The sequence below is a fragment of the Excalfactoria chinensis genome, chromosome 3 (assembly GCF_039878825.1).
Source record: "Excalfactoria chinensis isolate bCotChi1 chromosome 3, bCotChi1.hap2, whole genome shotgun sequence".
In the NCBI taxonomy this organism is placed as follows: Eukaryota; Metazoa; Chordata; class Aves; order Galliformes; family Phasianidae; genus Excalfactoria; species Excalfactoria chinensis.
Window position 1 is genome coordinate 62,292,714 of NC_092827.1, and position 20,025 is coordinate 62,312,738.

Here is a 20,025-nt window from a genome sequence, read left to right on the forward strand (position 1 = left end):
AGCAATACTCCTATCACCGCATGGCTGCCACGGATCCCTCCGTCCTAATCCCTGGGGACGTATAATTCTGTGCTTTTTCTCGAATCCTCGCAGCACGTTCTGAGAACGACACTGAAACCCCCCTCTATCTTCCCCACACTCAGCTTCCTGCCCCACTCAGCAACGCGCTCTTAGCAGCGCAGTTCGCAGCCAGGGCTCCCTTATCTCTCCCCTTCCCCCCCACGACCGTTAAGCGCAGCCACAGCCGGGCGGGCACTGAGCGGGGCGGAGGAGAAGCGAGACGCCCCGCCCGCCGCCTGGGGGAGGGGTGCGTCACGTGATCGCCGTGCCTGCACATGACGGCGGTCACATGACCAGGCAGTGGGCGGGTGGTGGTCACATGACGCGCCGCTGGCTGCCGGCGCTCCTTGACGTCCCGGGGCAGCCGCTTCGGCCCGGCCTGCGCCGCCGCCATGGCCCGCGCCGCCGCCATGGCCCGCGCCGCCTCCTTCGCCCGCGCCGCCTCCTTCGCCCCTCTTCTTCTCGTTCTCTTGAGCCTGCCGCTGGGGGACGGCGGTGCGGCCCCCGTCACCCTGGGCGAGCCCTTCTTCCAGGAACTGTGCAGGTGGACGGGGCTCAGGGTTGGGAAGGGCTTGAATCCGCGGTGCCCGGCGCGGAGCGTTTGTCCGCGGGTGTAGCGCTGCGTTCGGCCCGTTCGGTGCCGGCTTGGGGGACCCGTGAGCGCCCCACGCGGGTTGGTGCGGGCGGGGGCTGCGGCCGGGGCCGGGCTGCGGCGTGCGGCTCTCCCTTGGGAAGCGCGCCTGTGTCCGCTGCGCCGTGCGCCGCCTCCCAGCCGGGTTCTTGCCGGGGGCACCGCCGCGTCCCATGAGTTGATTTAGTTGCGAAAGCCTTGAATAATGAGAGTTGTTGCGTGGGAATGACTGTTCGTCGTGTTTTGGCCTGTTCCGGTAGTGAGTTCAGCTGGGAATCTGGTTTGGGAAATATGTCTTGCTAGTCTTCGTTTCTTCAGTCATTAGCTCGGCTACGCCGTGGTGCTTACCGGAGTGTTTTATCTTGGCCGGAGGTACCGGGCGAGAAGCGGTGTAGCCTCTGAGCACAGCACGAAGGTGTGGGCTGGGTCACGTGAGAGAACGGCGGAGTCTGTGGGCACGGCGATTAAAACGACTGATGAATGGGAGGAGGGGAGAAGATAGCTTTTCTTGGGAGGGTAACTATCAGCATAGGGTGCTTCTGTGGGGTAACTGCCCTAGTTGTGAAACCGAGACAGAAATGAGAAGCTGCTGTGTCTCTCAAAGGGTATTCAGTTCTTCTGGCTTTAATGTATTGATTTTTGGTTTTTCTTCTTCTTTTTTTTTTTCTTATTGAAATACCCTAAGTTATTTAATTCTCAAACAGCTCCTATATCGAGAGTAGCGTTAATTCATATCAGCGTCTGCCTTGGTTTTTGTTGCGTGTCTGTGACTAGAGGAACTTCTATGAATGTCATTGAGGGGCACGCTTGCCTCTGCACGCTCTTGAAGATGCTGTGGAGATCTGTTCTGAAGGAGAGCTGCTACTCCATGGGGCGCGATGTGGTTAAGTGGCTTGAGCACTTATGCTGCTCTCTAAGGTCTTATCTTTAAGTTGTAAGATGTGATGTGGATCTATCTGCAGGACAGCTCTTGGGCCAGTCTAATCTGTCCTTGAGCTGCCTTAGGCAAGATTTTGGCTACTTTTACTAAGAACTGTTGTCTTGTCCTGGGTTCTATGTGGCTTCTGGTTGGGTTGGTGGAGCTGCAACAGGCTCTAGTGCCTGAATGTCAAAAGCCGCTTGAGGAAGGAAAGTGTTGGAGTTGTGAATAGAGGTCATTAAGCTTTTAAGTAGTAGCAGAGAGGCACCTTACCTGGGTTCTAGTAGTGGGAAAGAAAGATGATGAATCTTCTGTCTTTTGGAATTGTAGTGTGGGGCTTCCTAAACCTTGGGTAACTTACGTTGCTTCTTTCTTGTGGCCTTACTGTGGGTATGTGTGGACCAGCCTAGAGAAAAGCCAAGGGAGTACAAATAGGAAAAAGCTTTTCTTTTCTGAAACTCTGTTGAATGTCACAGCTTGTGCTCTCCTGAAACTGACTGTGCTGTTATGTGGCTTATAATTAGGGTTTATCTTCTGTGTTGAGGTGCATCTAGGATTGCTGCAATGTCAAAAACTGGGAAAGGATACTAAGAGTTTGGATGCAGGAAATTACTAGTCAGCTGTTCTTTAACAATTAGGGTACTTAGATATCAACAAGATGAAGCTTGACAGTCTTCTTATGCTCTTTAAAAGATAAAAGCAAATACAGGATATGTTTTGAATGTGCTGGTATAGTAGAAGTAAGCAAGCTCCTCTGCTGTGCTGAGTCTATCGTAGTGTAGACTATTTGGTGACAGGTAATGTTTGGATGAGAGTCAGTGTGTAGGTCTTATCAGTTAAATTCCTGAGTGTATATACTCAGGATAGCTGTAAGTCACAGGTTTGCTATTAGGCAGAACTGCTAACTTTCAGGTTGAAAGCCTGATGTTGAATTTTTAGATAATGCAGTTGGCCACTGACATGAACAGAACTGTATGTAAGCTCCTTTCAGTATCTGTCATGAAACCACATGTGTGCTTTTGTGCACCACTGGAAGCCTTGGGTTTAGTGTTTGGTGTAGCTTCAGTGCAGAAGCATGTGCTGGGCAGAGGTGACCTGTAGCTGAACTTGCTTGGCTCCCTTAAGTGCTTTGACACATTTAAGTGGGAGATGTCATAAGTAACTCATTACCAGACCTAATTGTGTATGTACATGATTGCTTCATAATGCCTGGGAAGCTGCCACTATAGTGGCTTAAATTTGATTTCTCAGCACATGTGCTTCAGTCACTCTTGTATATTTGAGCTTCAAATTGCTATCTCTTTTTATGCATTCTGTAACACAGTGTAGTAAATGAGAATTAGACTGAGTCATAAAGGATGAAATGTCAAAGTGTGTGCAAGGATTGAGAAAGCTGAATAGCTTGTGGTGTAGCTGTAAGACTGTTATACGTGATGTGTAAAAGCTTGCCTGGAGACATGTACTGTGTGTGGTGGCTGGAAAAAGTGATGAATAAACTTGAGCAGAGCTAAGCATGAGTAGTGATAGATTAGTGTTTTTTCAACTCTTGAAGTATAGTGATGGCTTTGCACATTGTGCCATTCGAGCTCTTGCTTTCTCTAGAGAGACATGTCTTTGGTATAGGAGCAAGTCTGTGCCATGCATGTTTATCTAAAATGCTAGCCACACCTAAATGTGATTTCCATGGGAAGTAGTGGGTCTAATTTGCTGGTGTAAGATTAGGGATGGTCATCCTGGAGACTGTTCCTAAGCTTGTCTGCTTGTGCTGGTTGAGCCTGCTTGCGGAAGGCTTGCCAAGGTCTCAGTCCCTGCAGTGTGCTCCAGCAGAGGGGTTGCTGGACAGGTATGAGTGCTTAATGAGGTACAGTTCAGTGGTTTTAGGTTACCTCCTCTCTGAGTTCTATGTCATACCTTTTTGAGAAAACCAGTTGGTATGGTAGGGTATTCCTGGAGGGTGATGTCTGCTTTCTTGTAACTGCTTTATAGCTGCTGAGGAAGTGGTATTCCCCTTCCAGTAGAAACTGAAGTAGCAGGAAGCGCAGCGTGGTTGTGAGAAAGGCAGCACTGGTCTGTCAGGTGCTTTGTTTCATTTGAGGTGGTTTACCAATACTCACACCTGGAAGCGGCTTGTGGCTTTAACTTGGTTCGTGTGCTTTGGCAGCTGCTCACCTTGTTGAAATCTGACAACTTGCAGAGCCAGAGCTACTCATTCACAAGGTACATCAGACTCTGAAGCTTGTACGTTTCCCCCTTTCCATGCTACTTTTGCTTCTTTCTTTTGCCAAACAGTGAAGGCTTTTTTTGGCTTTACAGTTTGCTGGAAAGGATTTTTATTTTCACTGCTTCATTATTGCTTTGGCAGCTTGAATCATAGAATATCACAAGTTGGAAGGGACCAGGATCAGGATGATCAGGTCCAACCCCTGGCACTCTACAAAGGACCAAAGACTGACCCACAGGCAGGCCTATTCTGAGCACTTGCTGCTGCTGTTTACACAGCTGCTTTCAGCCAGGCCTAATGCTACCTCAGTGGGGGCTGCCTGCTGCAGCTGCCTTGTGCCAAGTCAAGGAGCTAGCCTGGCTCCCTCTGCTTGCTGTGCATGTCTGTTGTCGCTGAGTTAACTCTGAGGCAGAGCAGTTCTTGGATCTGGCTTGTGTTGTAAGTGGAGACCAGAAATCTTCAATGGAGATAGGGAGGGAAAACAATAGGAGAATTTGTCCCAGAAGAGTGGTACGATGGTACTGAGGGCTTTTCCTGCTCTTCCTTTCTGCTAAGTACAAACTAAGACATCTGTCTGCAGCTGACACGTCAGAAGTGACATCCTTCTCCTCAGGTTGTGCTTGTTCCTGTGGTTCTAACTGTGGCCCTGGGCAGGCAGTGAGTTAATTGCTTGTGTCCTCACCCCTGTAACCACTTCTGTCTTGTTAGAGCTGTTGGTATAACGGCTCAGTTGGGGTGAATCTGTGATGTCATTAAGCATAAGTTGCTTTGCTAGCTGGATAACTAGCCTGAGCTGGTTGGGGGGGGGAGGGTGATACTGCGACATAGTCACAGGCAGGAGGTGTTTGCTGAGCATCTGGAGGAGAGCCCTTCATGTGGGTGGGCTGCAGTTGGGATGGTGGTGAGGCTGTGAACAGGCTGTTTCCATTACTGGAGGTGGCAGAGATCAGTTTGTATTCATTGGAAAGCAGAGCACATGCTGCAGGGCTGCACGTGAACCTATCTCCAGACACTGATTTAATGTCAGGAGCTTTACTTGTGAAGGAAACTGACTTTGACTGTGAATGTGTATTTAGCATCTGAGTTTAGAACAGCTGATGGGGTGGTATCCAACCTGCTGTTATACTCCAGTGCATTCAGTCAGTCCAGTGAATAAGCCCTGCCCCTCCTGCTTTCTTCTAAAGGAAAGGCTCTTGAGCTTCCCTGAAAGTGATGGTACTCAGAAACTGCTGTAGGTGTTTGCTTGTGTGTACCATTGGGGGTGTGGTTTGGAACGTGATGAAACAAGAAACCCCACGTTTACTTCCCTGGATTGTTTAGAAAAATTCCTCAGACTTTTTGTGTAGAGGTGTGAAGGAACAGAGTGGCTCCATTCAGGGGCTGTTTTGTTTCTGTTCTCATCTTGTTTCTCTTCTGTTTCTGGTGTGCTGATAAACCAACTTAAAGGTATTTTTTTTTCTCTTACATAACATGGAGCTGGAATAGCAAGAAACTAATCTCTAATAGATGATAATTCAGTTGTATGAGGAGTCAGATTCTAGCTCAGTTTGTAAATAAGTTTCTAAGTTTTAATTTCCCAGTCATCGAAAAGTGCTGAATAGCCACTCTTAATTGATCAACAATTCATTGCCTTAGCATTATGTTACTACTTCTGTATTCTTTCAAAATCTATCATAAAAGAGCACTGGAGCCTTTGGGATGTTTTTCAGCAGAATATTAACTTTCCAGGGTTGTATATGAGGAAATTGTGTTTTGATTGAAATATTCTTTCCTTCCAGGAAAAAATATGTTTTAGTTTTGATCTCAGTCTTTAGAGCCCTGAAGCCAGTCAAGTTCTTCCAACTTCAGGGGGGATCGTATGTTGTTGGACAACAATCCCTTCTTGTTTTTCTTTCTGCACTATTGCTTAATTCCTGCATAGGAATTGTTTTTGACCTCTTCAGAAGTGCAAGAAAATGGTTCAGAGAGCTAATATCAGTATGCTTGTAAAATGTCAATTCTACTACTTGTGAGGGAAGAATAATGGCAAGTATTTGTCTAGGATTGAGATGTAGTCCTTGCATCTAATCATGCTAATAAAAAGTAATTTTTATTAGTGTTTCAGGTATGACTTAAAACCTGATATGCTATATATATTTTTTTTTGAGCCTTACAGTTCTGTAATAAGAAACAAGAATTCTTTCTGCAAGTTGAAACCATTTCTACTTGTCCTCTACTTATTCCAGCCATTAGCAGATTAAAATTAAAGCTGCTGTAGTACAAGGAAGCCAAGAACTCTATAGTCAGTAATTAAATGGAAAATAGTGTGGTATTTTACTGCTGGCACTTTGATTAGAGATGCAGTATGATGAATTTCAGGGGAGCTCTTGAGGGATTCCGGTCTAGAACAAAGTTGCTGAGCTGCTGCTGTCTTATCCTTAGCCAGGAATTAGGCTTCCAGAGTGAAATAAGAGTGGGTTTTCTTCCTGGGGGGATCTAGGATATGGCAGCATCGAGGGATATAGCACCTATGAGCTAGAGATCAGGGTAGATGAACTGTAAGGGTGAAACTTCTGATCAACTTCTAGTCTGTTGATGGCTGAGAGAGGAAAGCTGCTTTCTTGTTAGGCTTGTTACTAGCCTGTAGTGCAGGTCAGATTCATTAAACCCCATATAAGCTGTAAATATCAGGAGTACCTAATAAATTGCTGTGTTGCTTTCTGCTTCCTGATGTGATGAATGTGCATTAAATCCTACTGAAGTTGCCATTTCAGATAGAAAAGCTAGGGAATCTCTTACACTGCAAAAATCGGTGTAATCCCCAGGATGCATGCTCCTGCCAGAACTAGAGGAGATGTAGCTGAGCCATGCTGATGATAGTGAATATTTACTGAGCTGAGCCTTCTTGATGGAGCTTGGATGGTGCACTGTGCCAGTAAACCAGTCTGTCTGAGGAGCTCCTGACTCCAGACCAGCCGAGCTGGGCTTAGTCCTAACTTAGGTGCTGCCATGTTGTTTAACTGATTGTGTCAGCATCGTGGGCTCAGTGACTGTGAGGAGGGAAATGTGTCCTTAGTCCTTAAACATGTCCTTGGAGCTACTACACTACATTTTATTTCTTATATTCTGTTACTCTGATTTATTCCTCATTGTGTTTAACCAGATGTTTATGTTCCTCTATCGGGTTTTGGTCAGCTGAATTTTTTTTTTTCCTGATGTGGTTGTGGCCTACTAGCATGGTCCCCTTCATTGAGTCTCTCACAGATGGCTCTGTTTGCTTTCCAGCTTCTGATGTTACCCTACAGGAATTGTCCTTTGAATATCAAGTTGCATGAAAAATGCATAAGGTTTCAGTGAAGTCCTAAGATTCATACAGTATTCAGACAGAAATGTGCAAATAATACTTCTAAGTCTAGTTTTTCGCTTGAAGCTTAGTGAATCTGCATTTGATGGGGGTGGGATGTGGACTGCTGCTCTAGTCCTATGAGACTTAGACTTCAACTATTGTTGGGTGCTGCTGAAGGGCAATTTCATGCAGCCTGCCCAAGGTGTTTGACAAGTTTATCAGGCTTTCAAGGAAAAGGACTCCACCACCTGTAATCTACCTGTTCAGAGCAGCCTTTGCAGGGATCTGAGGGGAAAAAGTGATTGGTTGGGTGTTGCATGAAAGATGAAATATATGCTTCTCAAGTGGCTAAATTGGTTTAGCTCTTGGCTCTGGCTCAATAACAACTGTTTCTGAAACTTAATGATCTAGAACATAAATTGGAAACTTGATGTAATGGTACACTGAACTTTACAACTTGGTTGTTGCAGGGACTGGAGTCTAAAGGACAGCAGAATAAATGTGGATACTAACTGTCAGGCTTTTTTCTTTTCAGCTACACGTGGGAAGCAATTGATACAGACAAGCATGTGCTCTATAAAATAAACCTCTGTTTTGGTGTTGAAGAGTGTGGAACAACAAGTGCAGTCTGTGCCTATGATATTAATAAGAAAGTGTACACATCAGTAGGTAAGTAAAGAAGTGTCCTTCCTTATAAATAGTTCAGAGTGTGTTAGTGCAAGGCCTCATAACTGTATTTTTCTGAACTTCTTACTAATATATTAAGGATTTTTTCTTTTCCAAACAGTTCATAACTTCATTCTGTTTTATGTCTGCTTGTGGTAGGGATAGTGTGTGCATATCCTTGTTTGAGGCTTGATACTAGACACTGGAAAAGCTTAAGTACAAAATAGCCTGATGTTATATTAGCCCTTTGACAGAGTTGAGTACCTATGTCATATGCAGTCTAGAGTGCTGCTAACTTTCTGGGATGTCTTTAGGTTGTTAGATACAGAGGAAGTGAACAATATACAGCCCTCTATTTTTCAGTTATGTTTGTCAAATCTAGTGGCTGCTGTTGTAATCCCGAGATAGCCTTGATATCCTAAGTGTGTGTTGGGCTGCTGGGTGCTGAGTTAAGTGTTAAACTGGCATATTCCTGGGCACATGCCTATGTGTGGCATTCTCAATTAGAAGCAGCTCATGGTTTGAACAGTACTTGTGTATTTATTTTCATAGGTATTTTTCACTTTAGAGGTTACTTCAGCTGAACCAACAAAGAGGCTTGCTGATAGCTACTTACAACACTGTAATGTGGTAGCTTTCTGTAGAGTTTTATCTTTGCAGATCACCTCTTTGTTCCTGCAGATCTGATATGTGAATTTGATTGTGTTGACCAGTCTTGCCTTCCATTGGCATACAGCTCTTAAGAGAAGCTCTGAGTCATCAGTAAAAGTGTATAAGCTTGGATTGCTGGAAGATAGTGAGAAAAAGGATTCTCACGTGTAAGCAGACATTATCTAGTAAGCCACTCCTTTCCCTTAGCTGTAGTGATACAATCAGTACTTTTCAAACTAGTTGCAGCTTCAGATCACTGTGTGATGAGTAAAAGCATGTCTGAACTCATGGCTTTATGTTTTTTGTAGTGCATTATATCTAAGCCTCTGAGTTTTCTGGAATGACTGGTTAAATACACAATTGCCATCTGAACTTAGATGTGTGACAGTGTCTTCCACTCTGAGCAGCATGACATCTCACTAGACCATTTGACACTGCTATTGTTTTTTCATTCATAAAATGTGTAAGAACTTTGTTTCCTTCTGAAGTGTGTGTTACCTCTGAGCATTCAGTTGCAGGTGCTTCACAAAATGAAGCAGGATGTGAGCTACAGTTTTAACGTGTTTTGTTTAGTGGGACTGAAATGTGTCTGCCTGAGTGTAGCTTAAAAATGACTGTCATCTCCAAGGGAGGTGCTTTGAGATCTAGAAGCATTTGTAGGTGTGACTCATGTTTCCTTTTTGAAAGGAGGAGTACAGAGCTGGGTCATAACTGTGAATGGTAGCAGATATTCCACTGTATGTAAAGCTGAGTGTCTTATCACCTGACTGCTGCTGGATGGAAAAGAACTGAGCAACAGTGATAATAACTTGGTCCTGAAGAGACCAAACAGAAATGACTCTCAATGGTTAAGCCACAAACACTGCTTGAGGCTTTTTTAACCACTCTGCAATGAACTAGGGAATCAAGGCAGTACAGTTTATGTTGAAATTGAGTTTTACTTTGTTTTCCCTGTCCACACTGACAGTTCTGTTCTTCATGATTTGAAACTTCTTACTGGCATCTGCCATTCATCAACATACTGCCCTTGGCTGTACCGGAACTTAAGCACCATCACACTGAGTTGAGGTCATGCTGGTAGATTATCAAGCTTCTTGCTTGTCAGTAAGAGTCTCTAAATGAATCCAGGTCTAGATGGGTGTGGATTTCCAGTGTAGGTTTTTGGTTCAGACAGCTAAGCCACATACCTGTCTTAAAGAATTCTAGCTGGTATGAGCTTACTTCTGTGTTTAAGGCTGAGTGCAGCTTTGATTTTGGGGGATGAGGAGCAATGTGCCAGTTAACAAAGTTTATTAAGTAGTAGACTTAATTCTAATACAAGCTCAATTGGATTTTTCCTTTCTTGCAGAATGGTATTTTCACTGCAAATAATAGATGTACTTTTAAGTATTAGTTATGTGAGCAGTAACAGCTATAGAGACCAATGTGTAGAACTTTAGTAGCAATTAGGGCTGTATGGTCTGTGACTATAATGATACTACCCAAGGGAAGCCTTGTGGTCAGTGTTGTGTCAGTGGGACATACTAGTGTTGGTACTGAAATCCCAAAGGCTTGTCCTAGAACTTACCCTTCAGCTTTATTGACAGACTGACTAGCAGCTTTCAAGGTATAGGCAGAACGTTTAGTTCTTGAATGTCAAAAAGGATGGAAGTGACATGGTACCATCTGAACTTGGTGTTGTATATAGGACTTGATTTCTGTTTAGTTTCAGTTTGACTGCTACAATTAAAAACAGAAACATTACATGTTACCCTGGGTGGTGAAACATGTACTCTTCCATCTGCAATAGAACTAGACATGGAATGATAGCTGCCACCTAAATGTTCCTTTCTTATGGGCAGTTGGTTGGGTGCCTTCCATGGTTGTCTTTCTATTTTGAAGGAGCTGAAAAGACTAAGGAACAAATAAGTAAAAGTTGTTGTGGGACTTTATTGATCTAGTACAACTTTGTATAGTATATCTGATACTATATTTTCTGGTAAGTTGTAGTAGCTGACTTCAGTGATGCTTAGTGGAAGGACTGCATTTCTAAAGTCATGATGAAATTTGATTGATTGAAGAGGTAAAGGTTGCTCCAGAACTGGTGTTTTGAAATGACATTCATGAGAAGCTGATCATGTGAGGAAGTGGTTTGAGACTGTTCCTCCCAGCCCTGATGATTATATGTGTAATATGCAGCTGAAGAGAGTTGTGTTAAAACCTAAAGTTCCTAAACTAGATTTAAGCATTCACGGAGGAGGAAAGTGATCGTATTAGCCTGACATAAGCAAGATATACTGGTTTTGCTTGTTTTTGTATATATTTTCCTGCCTTGAATATAACTTTAAATGTGGAAACGAGTCAGCAGCTAACAAAACATTTAGAGCAGTGTAACATTCTCAGAATTGGAAGAAAACTAATGTGTACGGAAGTCGAGGTCCAGTTCTCAAGCAGTGCTCCTTTGACTATAAAGTTATGTTGGCTTCTTTCCCTCTAGTCTCCTAGTGAATTAAAAACATGAATCAGCATCAATGTTGGGAGCCTCAAAACTTGAAGACAATATTTTGGTAATAAGTGCCAAGATGTAGGAAAGGCAGGATCTACTGAGAGCCTCAAGGTGCTGAAGAACTGGTTCTGAACTGCAGCTGTGGTAATATGCATAACTGCAGCAAGTTCTCAGCCTGACACAAATCCTGTGCACCATGGCTATGTGCAGGTTTACTCTATGTTACCTTTCTTCTGGGCTGACAAGTGTCCATTCTGAATTTCCCTTCAGAAGGCAGATGGTGTGGAATTATGTCTGTCTTGTTGCCCTGATTATATGATGGGTGCTGTGAGTGGCTGCTTAGATGTTAGCATCTTCATGTGGCTTTCTGTAACACAGCATCAATAGACAGGCCCTGCACTACTGATGAATTGTTGTATTGGTTGGCTGTCCAGTTCTCATTCTGATTGCTACCATTTCAGCTTGAAGACTATAGTAGATTTCTCTCTGTTATGTTTCAAAGTAATTGATAGCTATCAGGAACTATCACAAATATATATTTTTCCAGTCTGCAGGAGCGATTTGGGTGATGGTGCTGAGGAACCTGATGGAAAGAAGCAAAAGAATACATGTTAGGGAAAGCACTGGCAGCTGGTAACAGTAAAATGTTGCCCTGATTGTTTTTGCCTTTTCCTGCTCTAAATGGGGAGATAGTAGGCTGGGCAAAGTTCTATGAAATGGCAAGTGACCTAGGCACAAAGCTGCTGCCTGCAGTGATGACAGATTTGACTTTCTTTAGCAGAGGCATAAAAACAGAAAGGAGGAAGCTAGGTAATACTGACACTTTATCGTGTTCTCTATTTTAACCCAAATGTACTGCAGCAGCAAAATCTACCTGCAAAAACGGGCAGTTAGCATGCTGCATCTAAAAGGACTTGATATTTAATGCTGACCAAAGTAGATTTCATCAGAGTCTCTTCAGTGGATTGAGATGGTTGTTAACATGGCTTGAAATGCGCTTCTCTTTTTCCACTCTTGTGAGGTACTGGGTTAAGAGGGACATGCAGCGATGTATCACCAACTCCAGCCTACGTGCGGCATGTGGGCTGCACTAAAGGAGATGAGAGCTGCAGGAAGGTGCGCACTGATATAGCAGGACTATGCTGGGTTCAGCAGTAGGTAATTCCAGTACAGCCTATGCACCCAGGCACCATTGGATTCTTCATTAAGAAGATTCTCTCTGATATTGTGCTGAAACTGTCTGTATAAAAGATATAAGGGTTGAGAATCGGATAGAAGCTGACTGGGGGAAGGAATGAAGTGTGGTACATGAAACTAGCTCATAACAGTATTTAATTACAAACCTCTGAGGAAGTAGAAGTGATTAGAAAGATCAAATACAATCTTAACTTGGACCTATGTTTTAAAGATCGCAAGAATTGCAAGGGAAGTCTTCAGCTGTACTCTGAAGGTCATCTTCAAGTAGACTGGTATGACTTGTGCTGCTCTGTGCTTGACCTTGCAATCTCTGTGAGCTTCTGTGAAGGTGTAGTACTGTGAGAAATTCTTTTTTTTTCATACCCCAGGTGACTTAACTTTGCGAGAAATTTCTAAAACTCTTGTGGTATTCAACACTACCAGTAAATGTTTCCAGCAAGGCAATGAGCACCGAATTCAAAGCAACATCAATTTCCTGTGTGGGAAAACATTGGTAAGTCTAACTCTTTTCTTCAGTGGAAGTAGCATGTCCTGTCCTTTTAACTTGCTTTGCTGGGAGACTTGCTGTTCTAGTGGGTGTAGTGATTACTGAGCTTCATAAGCTTAAGGAAGAACCAGTTACAGTTTAGTACTAAACTAAGGATGTGATCCAAAGCAGCTTTCAAAATACAGTCGAGTTAAAAAATAATTGCAGATCTGCAGCTTAGCTCTGATCCGGGTCTCTTCTGGGTCTTCAGTATTTTCACAGGGATTGCACTTAATGCAGTGTGGATGAATGAGTCAAATGTATGCTGTAACAATGAGTTGTTGTTTCAGTACTGGCTGTGCTGAAGCTGTGAACCTAAATTGTCAGTAATGAAGAACATGACCGACCTCTGGTGTGGGTCAGTATAGTGTTAGTTTTTTGTCTGCACGTAGATGAACGTAGTGCTTGTACATCAGCTGGGCTTCAGGGAGCACAGATGTTAATGGGTATCCACTGTAAGTGTGAGTGCCAATACTTGGAAAGTGTGTATATGCAGTTGATCTTGTGCTTTTGGAATTGCTGCTAACAAACATTTAGCTGATAACACAGCTTGATATTCTGTACAGATCATGATCATTGTGTGTGTATTTGTGTATCTGGTTAATGCTTATTAAGGCTGCTCTTGTAGGGCGTTCTAAACGCTATTGCACTTCCTCTCTTGGAAACATAGCCAGTTGAAACAAGCTGCTGTACAGCAGAGAGGTTTAAATGCTTCTTGTGCTGTTCTAGCAGGTGATTCTTAAAATTCTTACTCAGTTCTACCTGTAACACCACATTGTAACTGCCTGCAAACTTGCATAATTTTGACACTCTCCATGTGATCTAGCACAAGGTTTTTGTCACAGGACCTGGAACAGCTGTCTCCAAGGTTAAATGGTGGGAGGAATCTGTGTAAATAGGCTGAAGCGTTTCTAGCTGGAGTGATGAAGGAACAGGGGGGAAGAAATGCTGTTGTCTTTCTGTAAGCAGTCATTCAGTTGAGCCTCCAGCCCTGAACCTTGGTAGAACTCTTGTCTCAAAATAGGTGCAGATGTGTTTAACGTGAGCTTATAAATAGTGGACATCAGATGTATCCTTTCTGCATAGCTGAGAAATTTGCTAAATGGCCTTCTCTATGGGATGAAAGATAAAGGAATGGTAAACTATACATTGCCCTGCTGTTCATTTCTTTATACACGCTTATTTTGGTGTTTTCATTTTTAGTAGTTGTGACTGGTACTCCTGCCAGTAGCAGTTGGCATAGTGAGTACTTCTGAAAGATACAGTACAATTACTGCATGTTTGGATTGGCACGTGTTAATTTGAGAGCTTACATATGCAGAGTGAGAAGGATTTTGGCAGTCTGCGTTTTGTTGTGTTTACCAACAAAACTGGTGAAAACACACAACCAAATGATCTTGCTATTAACAAGGAAGTATGACTTTGGTCTGTGGCATATCGTATTCTTAGTTTTTAATGCAGACTGTGTATACATGTGTGCACATATATAAAATTGAAGTCTGCTTTTTCAAGTAATTAACTTTTTTCTCCTTTAAATAGGGTACCCCTGAATTTGTAACCGCAACAGAGTGTGTACACTATTTTGAGTGGAGAACATTCATTGCTTGCAAGAAAAACTTGTTTAAACCTGTGAAAGAGGTAATCTATGTACTATCCATACAGAAGTTACTTTTCATACATCTGGAAATTTTACTTTACCATCTGTTGACCAAACTTCTTCATAGGCATGTAAAACAGCTGTTGGAGGTTGGTGGAGTTGAGGATTTTAAGTAGTTCTTTGACCCTCTTTGTTACCTCTGTGGCTTATAGTAAAGTCCTATAAAAGCTGGAGCAGAACAGATTAACTTTGTGTGCTTTGTTTTAGCCAGCATATCTAGCTTTACATCTGTCTGAAAGTAGTTGAACTTTCAGAAGTAAAAGCCATTTCCATTTATTGAAGTAGTTCTATAAATGCCTGCTTGTAACTTCTATACTTAAGTAGCATGAATTATATACAACATTTTTCTTTTAGGTGCCTTGTTATGTATTTGATGAAGATTGGAAGAAACATGACTTGAGTCCTCTCATCAGAGTTCCGGGACACTATTTGGTGGACGATTCTGATGATGATTCCTTGTTTATAAACGTCTGCAGAGACATAGGTGTGAACACCTGCTTGTTTTACTTCTCAGTTCTTGTTTTACCTAGCAGTATGGCAGTGTTCCAGTTGAGGCTGTCCTGTGACTAAACACTAGTGTTTATAGGAGCTGTGCTTCTATTTCAGAACTATTTCTGATGATTTCAAGGCTGCTTTCTGTGAAGCTACATCTTGCAATCCTTAACTATTGAGCTGTTTAGAGATACTCCCCCTAGGGTGGGGACTATTAGAGGCATTTACTTAAGCTCTTCCACTGGAGCCAGTCTTGCAGCTGCTTCTGTTTGCTGCCAGATAAGACACAGATAGTTTGTTGCACTTCTTGTGATCTGAATTTATTACTTGCTTTGGGCTCCTTTCAATCTGCTGCTTTGTTTCAAGTGAATAGCCTGTGGTGCGTCTAAAATCTTGTTGAGGTGATTTGGTAAGTAATGGTGTCTAGTTAGCATTTACATGTCAGTCGAGAGTTACATGTGTAAGAACTTAAACAGTAAAAATGTTCCTTTGAATCTTGCTAGAAATTCTAGTTTAGTTGTATACTTGCACTGATTTTTTTTTCTTAATCTGTGCAGTTAAATTTGTATTTTGTGCCCATGTCAAGAAGTTTAATATAATACTTCCAGTTTTAGTAGCAGGTCTGTTTTAGTTAAAATAAACAAAACCAACAAGACAACAGCAAAAAAACCTGTCTGCAACTTAGCTCACAGCTTTGAATAAGGTAATTAATAAGAAACAAAGGGGGGGGGGAAATATTCCTATCTGGATATAAGGCATTACTGAATCCTTGAAATTATTTCATTGCTGTGGAGAGTGTGTGGGGGAGGGAAGTAGCTAAAACACATCTAGAAGTTGTTAAAGCTATATGCATCCAACTGCTGTACTAGCAACTGGGAACTAACTGCAGCAAGGAAGATGAACTTGCTGTCTAAAACAGGGAAGTGTGAGCTTCCCCCCATGAATATCACAAGCATTCAGATTTTGTTTGCCAGTTTCATGTTCTTGATGTAATCTGTTTTAAAAGCATCTTTAGAAAGAGGTAAAATAGTGAGCCTGCAGATAGAATGGCAAAGTGCTCTACAGAGCTGAGCCTAGACGCTGAATCTCATTTTCTGTGTTATGTAACAGGAAGATCAAGTGGAGAAACCATAAACTGCCCTGCTGGCAGTGCAGCGTGCTTGATTCACGAAGGTCATGCATATGATGTTGGTCGCCCACAGGATCAGCTGAAACGTCATGACAAAGACAGGTGATTGATTTATCTGGTGATACTTCTGTGAACCAGTCAGTCATCTGGGCAGGATAAAGTGTTAACTTTCAGAAGACTCATGTTGCCATTGATGCAAGTTCAGTTTTGAGGTGTTAGCAGAAACTACTTTTTCAAATACTGGGAGGATAGTCTTTTTGTAGACATTCCATTACACTGTCATAGTAGAACAGATTTCTTTCTTCATTCTCAGATTCCCCTTTACAAAATCGTGTTGTTCAGAGAAGCAGAGAGAAACTAGTGTTCTATCTCTCCAAGCAGAGGAATGAGTTTTAACTCTATCTGCCTACTGTATGAGTATGGAACACCTGCACTTGCTTGGAAAGTTGTATGGATTTCCTTATTTTCTCGGCCAAGTCAACTTCCCATTTGTCTTTTTCTGTTAGTTGCTGTGCTTCCTTGTCCTGTTCCCACCTTGTCTGATCCATCCCAGCTGTCTTGCTACTGTCAAGAGGATAAGGAGTTTGTCACTCTTTGTTCTGAGAGCTGGATGGAAAGTAATTCTTAATATGGAGTTAGCAACGTGGCAAAGCATTATTACTATATTTTACTTTCAAATGGCAGAGCTGTTTATTGCATCTGCTTTCCAGCAGGCTGATATTTACAGAAATAGCCTTCCTTTCAGACAAGTTCCTACTACTGTGTGCTCCTTGCATTGTAACTTGCAGTCTTAGGTGGTGTACAGAAAAATACTATGTTAAATAATTGCTGGGACTCTTAGTTACTTACTGAACTCTAAGATGAAAGAAGTAAGGGCATCTGTAAAAGTAACTTTCAGAAGTGGGTCTGTTTTGGTGTATTCTGCAAAGGATAGGTATTACTCCAAGAGTATTCTTTTATATAATATATTGGTTTTTCTGTTTTGCTTGTTCCTTTTTCTAGGCTGATACTGAGTTATGAGAGAACATACGATGATGAAAAGCTGGATTTCTGCTTAGGCCATAACCCAGCAGTAACAATCACTTTTGTTTGCCCATCTAAGAGAGGAGAAGAGGTAACTTTACTTTTCTAGTTTGTGTTAAATGGTTGTTCTCAAACTCCTGTTGTGCATTATCTTTTACTGAGAGCTAAAGGGAACAGAAAATTCTTCAGTTTTGCAGCTTGTGAAGAGTGTAGGATACAGGTTGTAGGCTTAGGAAGGAGGAACTCTTTCCTGGCTAACTTTAAATTCAGTGTTTTTATCCCTCATGACCTAGATAGGTACCATGTATCATACTTGTGACTGTAGAAACAGACCTCTGAGGCTTCTCTACTGTTGCTTTGTAATACCTCAGCATAGCTATGCACATGCAGTATGGGTAGTATTATTGACATTATCTGTGCCTGTAACTTTTCTCATGCTTACCTGTGTGTCTGCCTGTTCTAGTTTTATGAATCAGAGAGCTTTTGAATGTTTCACTTCTGCAAGAAGTACAAAAATATTTCACTACCTGACATCTGATAAGTGTTGGCTAAAGAATTCTGATATGCTTTTAATGTTCCTCTAATCAGGATAAAAGTTGCTATAGTAGTCCAGTATCTAAAGCTGCTTTGCCTTTAAAGGAGTGATTGATCTCTGTTCGTGTCTTCAAGGAATACCTTTAGACAAATGCAATCGAAGCTGTTGTCAGCGGTTGTGGCTCTATATTCTCTGCTTATGCCAATACGTTCAGGAAAAGTGCTTTTTAGTTATACCATTACTTCTAATCCTCTGCTAATGCCTGATGCTTTGCCTCTATTTAGGCTTTCAGTAGTTTGTCACATAATCAATAAGAGCCATTTTATTGTTCTCAACACCAGGGAGGTCAGAGACAACATTTGCAGATCTTAAGCAGTTTATGATGAAACTTGTCATTCCTGGTCTTAAATGAGTATAGTGCCATCAATATATCTCTAGACTTGTAATTGCAGCTTTGATCCTTTCTGTATCAGAGTGCAGGTCCCAAACTCACAGCAAAAACAAATTGCCGGTATGAAGTTGAGTGGGTTACTGAGTATGCCTGTCACAGGGATTACCTGGAAAGTAAGAGCTGTCTTCTGACTAACGAGCAGCATGATGTCTCCATTGACTTGAGACCACTTACTCTACCTCCAGGTAAACTCACTATTCTTATTTTCAGTATGTGGTGTTACTAATTGGTTTTCTGGTTTGATGTGTAGAGTTAAGGAAAAATATCCTCTCTAGATACATGGGTCATATCTGACTAGTATATATTTTTTTTAATGTCTGTTTTACTGGAACATTTTTCCTTTTTTTCCTTAATTATTTAGATTATGTCACACCATATTTAGCCAAAGATGACAAAGAGGAATATTACTATTACTTGAATGTATGTGGGAGAACTGGTGCAGGTAACTGCAAGGACAGCACGAGATATGCTTCAGCTTGCCAAGTAAAATCTTCGAATAGCCAGAAAAAGGTGACAGGAAGATTTGAGAACCAGACCCTAAGGTGTGTAAAGAATTCTTGTCAGGGTCTTTAGCCCTGTTGAGTTTTCTGAATGACTGATCTTTGTTTCCTACTTTGGTGCCCTTATTTGTCATATAAGAAATATTGGATACAGAACGCAAGTATTTTTGCTCACTGTTGTATAGGAAAACATTAATGGTATATTGCCAAGATGGGGAGGGAACTTTACTGACTTCATCAGAGCTGCAAGAAGCCGTTGTGCTTTTTCTTGCCCTCCTCAAGTTTTGCATGCAGTGTGACATCAGGGTTCGATATTTAGAAGTTGTTGTGAACAAGAGAGCATCTCTAGCTCATTTGCAGGAGCATGCATTAATTGTACTCAAGACTACTGGAATCTAGAATTTAGCGTGTTTTTCTTTTTTAAGAACCTCAGGGTTCCCAAGTGGCATGCTGGAATAATAGCAAAGCAGAAGTAATTCATGTAGGTATAATCTTCTATTCTGTCTCTATGCATGTGGCAGACTTGTGGGAGCTATTGTCTAGAGTAGGATTTCTATATGCCATGAAATAAACTAATATGAAGAAACATTCCACTGAAGCTGGTATAGCTTCAGAGCATTTTTGAAACTTTATGCAAACCTCACAAAAAGTAGATAGAAAAGTCTTTCATTTGAAGCCTTTGTTGCAGTAGGAATATCAATATAAGCATTGAAGAGCCATCTGCGTTACTACTTGAGTGATATGTTTTAAGTGTCTAAAAAAAAAACCAATGGGTTTCTGTTGCATTGTGTCTGATCCCATGTTTCTATCTAAAACTGACTTTTCACTCAGATATTCTGATGGAGATCTCACTTTAATTTATCCGAATGGAGATGCTTGTAGTTCCGGCTTTCAGAGAATGACTGTCATAAACTTTGAGTGCAATGAAACAGCAGGTGAGTGTAATGAGCCGTGATCACTCTGCTCTGAGTTTGACTTCTGTGCTTGCTACTACACCTTACATTAAGAGGTATGCATACTTTGAGCTACAGTTAATGCAAAAAAATACTGTTAGAGTAAGCACTAAATTACGTGTGTCAGGATTGTTTTGTGCTGTGCAGTGGCTCTGATTTAATTTGCACTTAGTGGTCAAGAATGTTAAATCAGGAAAGGGCTTGGTTTCTTAGCCAACCATTTATAGACAAAAAAATAGCAAACTAGCAAACTTTTGTTGCACAGGAACTGTGTTTTTTCTATCCTTGCTAATTCTCAAATGTTGTTGCTTTTCTCCTCTTTCTCCCACTGCCTACCTTACCTCTGTTTATCTGTTATCAATATTAAGGTAATGAAGGTAGAGGAACTCCTGTGTTTACTGGTGAAGTGGACTGCACCTATTTTTTCACTTGGTATACAAAGTATGCGTGTGTTAAAGAGAGAGAAGATCTTCTTTGCAGAGTTGCTGATAAGAAAAAGCACTATGATTTGTCACCTCTGGTCCGCAGTTCAGGTATGGCAGTGAAAACTAGCTTTCAATTGCTTCTGTTCTGAATTGATATGCATGTGTCATTGCAATTCCTT

General features: G+C 41.9%; 1 protein-coding gene across 2 annotated transcripts in view; it reads left to right on the forward strand.

Moving 5' to 3' along the window:
* The first annotated feature begins 355 nt into the window (after nt 1–355).
* IGF2R (insulin like growth factor 2 receptor) overlaps nt 356–20,025 on the forward strand; it is a 52,497-nt gene continuing 32,827 nt past the window's right edge. Inside the window, exons 1-12 of one of the 2 annotated variants that reach the window (XM_072332508.1) lie at nt 356–455; nt 492–604; nt 7,692–7,825; nt 12,524–12,648; nt 14,221–14,319; nt 14,693–14,822; nt 15,941–16,061; nt 16,962–17,073; nt 17,991–18,153; nt 18,330–18,510; nt 19,300–19,403; nt 19,790–19,954. In XM_072332508.1, the coding sequence (XP_072188609.1) occupies nt 453–455; nt 492–604; nt 7,692–7,825; nt 12,524–12,648; nt 14,221–14,319; nt 14,693–14,822; nt 15,941–16,061; nt 16,962–17,073; nt 17,991–18,153; nt 18,330–18,510; nt 19,300–19,403; nt 19,790–19,954 (1,450 nt within the window). In that variant the 5' untranslated portion in view covers nt 356–452. Of the gene's footprint in view, nt 605–7,691; nt 7,826–12,523; nt 12,649–14,220; nt 14,320–14,692; nt 14,823–15,940; nt 16,062–16,961; nt 17,074–17,990; nt 18,154–18,329; nt 18,511–19,299; nt 19,404–19,789; nt 19,955–20,025 lie in introns of both variants that reach the window. The other variant, XM_072332506.1, reaches the window with a different exon arrangement.